This window comes from Benincasa hispida, chromosome 1 (genome assembly GCF_009727055.1).
Source record: "Benincasa hispida cultivar B227 chromosome 1, ASM972705v1, whole genome shotgun sequence".
In the NCBI taxonomy this organism is placed as follows: domain Eukaryota; kingdom Viridiplantae; phylum Streptophyta; class Magnoliopsida; order Cucurbitales; family Cucurbitaceae; genus Benincasa; species Benincasa hispida.
This window is the reverse complement of record NC_052349.1, coordinates 94,109,478-94,117,905: the sequence shown is the minus strand read 5'-3', so window position 1 is coordinate 94,117,905 and position 8,428 is coordinate 94,109,478. Positions and strand designations below refer to the sequence as shown.

General features: G+C 32.4%; 1 protein-coding gene across 2 annotated transcripts; it reads right to left on the bottom strand.

Annotated features, from left to right (window-relative positions):
- Positions 1-2,765: 2,765 nt before the first annotated feature.
- Positions 2,766-6,061, bottom strand: LOC120090836. Of its 2 annotated transcripts, XM_039048546.1 has the most exons (3): positions 5,090-6,061; positions 4,444-4,482; positions 2,766-3,272 (listed from the first exon to the last, which is right to left on the bottom strand). In XM_039048546.1, the coding sequence occupies exons 1-2, from the start codon at positions 5,463-5,465 to the stop codon at positions 4,478-4,480; spliced, it is 381 nt and encodes a 126-aa protein (XP_038904474.1). In that variant the 5' UTR covers positions 5,466-6,061; the 3' UTR covers positions 2,766-3,272; positions 4,444-4,477. The 2 variants fall into 2 exon arrangements, with proteins under 2 accessions (XP_038904474.1, XP_038904470.1); XM_039048542.1 differs by lacking the exon at positions 4,444-4,482 and having other exon boundaries at positions 5,090-6,053.
- Positions 6,062-8,428: the final 2,367 nt, after the last annotated feature.

Below are 8,428 nucleotides of genomic sequence, written 5' to 3'. Positions count from 1 at the left end.
AAGAGTATCTATTTAATCAATAGTGTTTATAACTTGACACAAACTACGGCTTTTCATACACAAAGTTCGAGAAATCTTATGGTCCATGGCTATTCTTCCAAACCTAAAATCTTTTTTATTTGGAGGGTGTGTCTCGATAAACTTCCTACGTGTGAGATTCTTACTAGCTAAAAGATTATGACACTAGATGAGATGTATCCCCATTGTCATCGAGGATAGATTAGATTATCAAAGGATTAGTTTACAGTACAGACCATCTTTTGCATAAATTAAAAGAATTCTCTTCTTGAGTTTAAGCTGTAATCCCTATCACTCTCTGATAATTTATGTTCACTAACTCTTCTTGTACAGATATTGTGTGCTCAACAATTGTTCAAGTAGTTAACAATCTCCAATCGAAACGCATGTCCAAAGATTCAATAAAAACCAACATTAAATCTATAGCAAAGAATCATTCACTCAGTAATGAAAAATATTTCATCAATCAATCAATTAGCGAGAGGTAAGGATATATAACATAATTACTTCCTTGAGTTTATCAATGACCAAAGTGGTGCAAATCTCATCTTAGAAACATTTTTGACAATAAGAAAAAAATATTTAAAAGAAAATAACAATTATTTTGAAGAATTTAATTTTTAAAGAGAGAACAAAAAAAGAGAGAGAGAGAAATCCAAAATAGGAAACAAAAATAATGTCAAATAAATTAATATTTTCAATAAAGAAATAATCTTTTTAGTTTCGAGCGCGTACACGCTTAGAACATTAGAAAGAACAGAAGGGTGAGATCTATACACATAAAGATTGTACAAAAAAAACATATGAAACTTATCGAAAAATATGGATATTAAACTTGAATAACTATATAAACTTTCGGTTCCTATACCTATCTAGACTTTACATTTTAATTAAGGATTCCATCTCTAGATTTTTATTTTGTATCTATTTTTTTTAGTATAATAATTGGTAGTGGAAGCACTCCGACCTCTGACCTCTCCATCAATAATATATCTAATAGGTTTGATTTGTATTTTAATATTTATTTAAAATTTATTTGAAAAACTGATTTAAGAAGAAATTCAAAACATTGAAGGTCAAGATAAGATAATTAATAACATAGATTTACTAGATTTATAAATTATGGCGGGTACTTTTTAAAGTATAGAAATTAAATAAACACACTCTTAAATCTTCAACCATTTATTAAAAACTTTTCAACAAATGTTTTTTTTAAATTCTTTTAAACATATAGGATAAAAAGATCGAACATTTAAATTTGAAATTGATAGTACAAGAATTTACTAATTGAATGCTCATTCTTCAAAACTTTTCAAAGAGTATAGACAACAAAAATAACACTAAGCTTTTAATTTAACATGATTTTTCAAATATAAAATTAACCACAAAATTCACAAGGAATAACAAACACTTGAAAATAAAAAGTTTATTTAAATAACAATATTTCTTATTTTCTTTTAATATATTTAAACATTTTTTTCAGACCAATCACACAATTGAATAACAGTGATTGACTTCTTACATAACATCACAACTAAAGTTCCAACCAAAGACTAATTAAAACCATTTTATTAAGAAAAAGTCAAGATATTACAAATATAACAACTAATTTTATCACCCATTATAGTTTTCCAATTTTTAAGCAATCCCTCAATCTCAGCCATAATTAATTAATATCGATGTCAATATCAAATTTTCATATTAAATAAAATATCGATGTCTATAAATACTTCTGTAAATAGAAGGAAAAAAAATTAATCAACTTCCTCTTTCTTCTACACTAAGCTATCCATCTTATTATTTATGTAGATCTTCCTATTACAATATATACATATAATATAAGTTTTATAAATATTTATAAAAGATATAAAAGATACCTATTAATTCCAAAGTCTTTAATTCATGGATAGCACATTTTAATCTGATATAGCCATTTTTAGGAGTGAACACGGTTGGTCTATGTCAATTTTGGGAGAAAATCAACACCAAAAATCGACCAAAAAAGTGCATGAAATCCGACCAACGGTCAGTAGGCTCGGTTGGTTTTGTTGGATTTTTTTTTCCAGGAAAACCAAAGTGAATGAAAATGAAAGATGAAGTGTTTTCGTCATGTTAATATAATTTGCAATTTTTTTTTTTTAAATTTTCAATCAATCATTTTTTATTAAAAAATTTAAATCAATCATGTAGTGGACTTGGAATTTAAACAACATAAAAAGAAAAACAATAAATCAATACTAAGGCAATAGGCCTAAGTTAATGATAGTATGCTTACTTTTATGCTTATTTTAAAAAAATAAAAAATAAAAAAATAATATTTATACATATCTTTTCAAATTTTGTTATATGAAAACTGGAAATTGACCAACTTCAATTCAGTTAGTTTCGATTGATTGAATCGATTTTAGCCATTTTCACTCAGTATTTTTCAGGAGTCTTTTGGGATAAATCCATCGTCAACTTGGACTAAAAGTAACATATTTGACTTCAAAAGAAAGGACAAAAGAAATTAAATGAAAAGTGGGACCACCTAGAAATACAACACATAACCCATAAAGGAAAGGATGAAAGCTGAAGGGAAAAAAAAAGGATGAACAAGAATCAATTCTTAGGCTAATTGTCCACTTTGCCACTTTTATACAATCTTTACGACTAAGTCTATGTTAAGGAGTTAATGAATGTGGCTGCCAACTACAATATGATTACCCATATCAAGTAACTCTCAACTTCAAGTGTTAGGGTGAGACTTTCACAACTCTGTTTCTATTAAAAAAGAAAAATGTAACATTTCTAGATATTTTCTCTAAAGCTTTTCATCCATGGACCCCGATGTGCTAGTGTGAAACGACATAAACCTTCAACCAAGTAGAAGGAGGCTCGAGATATTAGAGTATTCAGTAATGAAAAGGGGGGGCAACAGCTAATTACTTCTATAATCAATACAAGTAACTTCAAAGGTATGGCCTAAGCGTAAGAGGAGGAAATGAAATGGAACCAGGTCCCCCACTTCTTGCATTTCCTTATCATATTCTTAAACCTTCCAACATTTTGTTCCCTTCAATTTAACAGAAACAATATCAACAGGATCCAGTATGGTATGAAATATACTATTAACAAACATTTCTTCTCCGTGGAGTCGAGAAGAAAGCCAACCAGCGAGGCAGCACCAAGGGAATTAGAGGCACCCGACACCACCGTAAACAGAAATTGCTTCATAGTCCAACATCATCTACCTCTTCACATTAGTTTCCAAGCTGCAGTCACAAAAGTAAATGGGAAAATTGAGTTAGAAAGTTCTATATTTGTTGCAAACAAGAAACAGGGACGATAGATGGGCTGGTTGCTGATTAAACAGCTTCGTGCGGATGGGAAAAATAGTAGTTACGAAGTTAGCAAATCTTCATAGTCCTATGACTCTACAAATGCTAAAATGGAACACTTGTAAAGTTAGCTAATTAACAATTACGGTCAGAGACAAGTACAGAAAATGCAGCATTGAAACTTGAAGCTATTACTTGCAAAACAAATCTTTTACTTCAGGCAACACTTTCTAACAGAAGGCAATTGCAGAAAACAGCGACTTCTGTCGACACCCAAGATGGAGCATGAAGTTTTTTGACAGTTAATGACTCCTTGGTTGAAGTCATTCATTTGCAAGACATTTGAATGAAACTATGAAAAACTACAAACAGCTTACAAGGTCATAAACAAAGATGAAAATTGGTCTCCATATATGAGTACAAACAGAATACATATCCCAAAATTCTGAATAACAGACCAACGAAGGAACTGTCTTCATGTTTCTGTTAGTATTGATTTTGACATTCCCTAGAGAATCTTTGTATTTATATGTCCATGGATTTTGATACTACCATCTTTGGATCTCGACAAACCATTCTTCATATTACAAAAGTGGAAAGAGGAATAACCCCAAGCCAAAGGTCCAAAGGAGTTACAAAAAACATCTCCAATTAGACAAAAGTTTATCAAAACTATAAGACTTGAAGTATTTAGACAATTTAAATCAAGAGATAGCGATCAAGATAACATGCTCTAGGAAAGGAAAGGATCGAAATTTTGATAAGAGACAATTTCAATTTGTGGAGGGTAAGTGAAAAAGAAAATTCACCCAACAAGGCAAATAGAGTTTGACATTCTCACAACGACCTTTTCGTTTTCCGATGCTTAACCGATGGTTTGAAAAGTTTGGTGGATCTATTAGTAAAGGATTGGGACGTTTGGAAAAGCCTCCAAAGTTTTATGTCCAAGTCCTAGGTAGGGAAAATCTTACTCATTTTAAAGCCTATTTCTTTCTCAAAGTTAGCCCAAGGGCAGACCGTGGCTTAGCAAGATTAATGAGGGTGGACCATGAGCATAAATGCAAGAAATGGGACCCTCGACATCAAGATTATCAAATGGCCAAACCTTCTTTTTCATTTTCTCTCAATGCAAGTTGTTTCTATCCTGGAAGAAAAAAATCAAGGTTATCATTAGGAAAAAGTGTTAAGATATTTCATGGTACCGTGCACTACAATGCCAACGTGAAAGTGACACCGTTTTTGCTAAAATCAACCATAAGGTCCATAACCTGGCTTTTAAACGAAATCAAAATCAGACTAATCAGTTTCCAAAAAAGCACCAAATATTAGAACACTCCAACACTTGTAAGACACATATATGTATTTGTATTCCTATTCGTGCTTATTCGTCAGTTTCTATTCTGGGATTGTACGGTTTGAAACATAGATTGTTAGGAAGCCTTGATCTATCTGTTTTATAAGACAAATTATTCTTTCCCCAAACGATTAGTTCTTCAATACGACGAAAGATCACGCTTGACCTTCAGAAAATAAGACATAAAAGCCATCCCCATCATTGGTTCTAAAAAAAACAGAGTTCCAACAGAAGAATTTGAATCTACTTTACTTTAAACAGATTCAACATACCAATTGGAGGAGAAATTAAATTTACTTCTAAGACTCAAAAATTGATTATGTCATTCAAACACAGCAAAATCATATCAAAGAGAAATCGAAATTCACAAGAAAATCATCAAAACGAACAACCGTACCTGGAATATCCTTTCTAGGCGGAGCCGTAGCGTAGCAGATAATCGAGCGTCCGATCATGGAGAGGCAGGAAACCACCGCGGCGACATAGAAAAACATAACCAATCCAATAACCCAAGGCATCATCATGAATCCGATGAAGAAGGTAACCGATCCACAGAGCATCAGAGCCAGAGAAATCCCTAGAAGTAGCGACGCAAACCCCGCCGGAGTTATCTGCGCCGGAAACGACCGTCGTGAAGACGCGGTTGTAACCACCGGTGAGTGATCGGAAAACGGAATCGACGACGGTGGCGAACGGAGAATATTCATAACAAGCGAAGAAAACTCGTAGAAAACACTCGATTGCCCCCCATCTCGCTGCTGTCGTTGCATCATAATTCCTAGATCAAAAACTCCCCAAAAGGGAAAATCCTCTGAAGAAAAAGAAAACCCAACAACGCTTTTGTTGAAAAAGTCGAGGGAAACGGATAAATCAAAGAAACTTTTTATGGAAAAAGGGGCCCCGTGATTGGATTGGAGAGACTAAAACCCGTCAACAACAAGAACGGCAAGTGGATAGGTCTGATAAGCAAAACTTTTGTTTGTTTCTTGACAAAATCATTCAATCCACAAGACAAACACACGGAACGGTGAAAACCCAAATCGAAGATCGAACTAAAAAACCCTTTTTTGGGGTTACCCAGAAAGTTCTTGTTCACTTTTAACTCGATTTTCTGTTTGGATAGAGAGAAAACAAAAGGAAGAAAAGGGGGAATTGGGATTGAGATAAATATGGAGGAGGGTGAAATGAAAGGGAAGATTTGGTGGATTACACGTAATGGACACGAATTGGGAGCTGGGATCTTATCTTCAAGGGATAACGACGGCTTTGCGCTCGCGTAATGGCTTCTTCGCATGCTGCTGCGAATTTTGGGAGTTTGGCGTTCCTTATGCGGCAATTTGCTGGAGCCTTTCCCTTTCTTCTTTGGGATCGGAGAAGTCATAGGGGCGTGTGATAAATTTCAATAAGAATGATTGATTTCTTTTTCTAAACCCATTGCAAAAAGATAATGATTAGGTACAACATACATTCTCATTCTTTATCCAAAAAAAATTATTTATTACATATTAAGATAGGTGTTACTAAGAAAACACTCATATTTTATTTATTGCAAAAATCAAATATTATGGTAGTTACAATTACTTTTAAGTTTCTAACTTCATTAAAATTGACCATTAAATTTGCAATAGCAGTAGAATTAGATCTTGAATAATAAAAATTGAACCATCAAATTTATATCATTATTATAGTTTTAAATTTATAAATTGGAAGGTTGAGATATAATTGTGATTACCACCACCATAATTTAATGGTGATTTTTGTAATGTAATTATTTCAATTCTGATGCATTTTTTTAAGTGAGATAGAAGAATTGAACTTTTGACTTGTTACTACATTTGAAGTGAGTTTGTATTTGTGAAATTATGTTCATCTGATGATTTAAACTTTTTGGAAAAGTTGCCTTTTCTTACCTAAGTTTGTTTTTGTTTTTGTTTTTTTTTTTAAGTCATAGGTAAGTAGTTGACTTTAGTTTTTGAATTTTAATAGTTGTACCATAATCCCTATATTTCTTTTTCATGTATTTGTCTCAGTTTTTCAAAGAAAATATGTATATTTAGCTTTTGTATATCTAAACATATTTTAGTCCATACACACATTGATTATCATTTCGATAGTAAGTTTGATTCTCTACTCATGTAATTGTTAAATTAAAAAGTAACTTATTTGATTATTGACCTTACTTAATCCATAAGGATTAAAAAATGATAGTTTGAACTTATTTGAGACGTCAAATGTTGCTGAGGATATTTTTTTCCTCGCTCCTCAAGTGAATATTTTGAGGTTTTCTTTTTGTAATAGGGTTTGCAATAAGGTTGCTCATGTCCTTGCGACGATGGAAGCTTAGCTTCCCCACCATATTTTATGTAGTGTCTCTTCCTTGAATGAGGGATCAAAAGAGCTTTTTGGGTGTGGGTCTTTCCCAGATAGGATGTCCTCCGCTTTGTCAGAGGACAATGGATGTATTTAGTTTTTTCTTGCGTTTTAATATACTCTCTTTAAAAAAAATGAACACATTAAGTTTTCGAAAATGACACTAAATGATGATCGAAATATCTCACAACCACTTGGCCTAAAAATGTCCATTTTTCTCACGAGGATGGGTCCAGGGAATCCATCCCTAATAGGATGGGAATTCCCTGATTAGACGGAAAAATGGGAGGAGTGGGAAAAAATTGCTCGTAACCTAAATGGAAATGGGATGGGGAATACATTCCCCGCCCCTGCCTTGTTACCCTCTTTTCTTTATTTATTATAATAATTTAATGTTATTTTGTTATTAATACTATTATATGAATATCATATTTAAATTTCAAATTTTATTATTTAATGGTCAAAATAATGAATATGTTTGAATTGATCATTTAAATTTAGATTATATATTAATAATTTGATTGGTAATTTTTCTTTTACTAGACTAATTTCTCTTTAAATACAAATTGTTTACGTGTAATTAATCATATAAAAAATTAATGAAGAATTTAACTATTTAATAAAAAAAAATTATCCATATTGATGATTTAAGTTAATTGTTTTTTTTTTAAACATCAAACGAAAAAAATTTCCCACAAAATTCTTTGTAGGGAATCCCCGTCTTGATCCGTGGAAAAACTTGTGGGGATGGAGAATGATATGGGTGAAGGAATGAAATTCTCAATATAAGCATTTAATCGCCTTTTGTTTTGAGTTTTGTTTAGAAATAAAATTCAGAAAAGCATAGAATAGTAAATTACATAAGCATAAACATATCACAATTTTAAGTATGAAAAATGGAAAGGAGAAGAGATTACCTTTATAGAAATACTTTTCTCCAGCGAATCGGAACTCCCCCTCCTTTATGGGAACGCCTCTTAAAGGGTTTCATCGCTATGTGATGGGTGGAAAATGGAGTAAATAAATATGTGTTCATTGTTCATTCTCCATGCGTCGCTGGTCATGCATTGGACTAAGGGATATGCAATATGCGTCTGATGACCATACGTTCTTGCCACAAGTTTTCTTGCTCTCTCGCAGAGTATAACGAGATCGCAAGTTTCTCGGAGTGATCCGAGGACGAACTCAGGGACTTGTAGCTAAATGTTACGAGGTAATGTGTTTGCGGCGAAGAATAAAAGAATATTGAGGTTTAGGGGCTATGCGCTACTCCTACTCCTAACTAAACAGATTAAGCAATGGAAGTATGACTATGAGAGTTAGAGACAACTGTTAACGTGTAATAAAATGCATGAAAAAATAGATA

Bases quoted from the DNA above. Each gene is read 5' to 3' on its own strand.
- LOC120090836 (XM_039048542.1), bottom strand. From the start codon at position 5,465: ATGATGCAACGACAGCAGCGAGATGGGGGGCAATCGAGTGTTTTCTAC.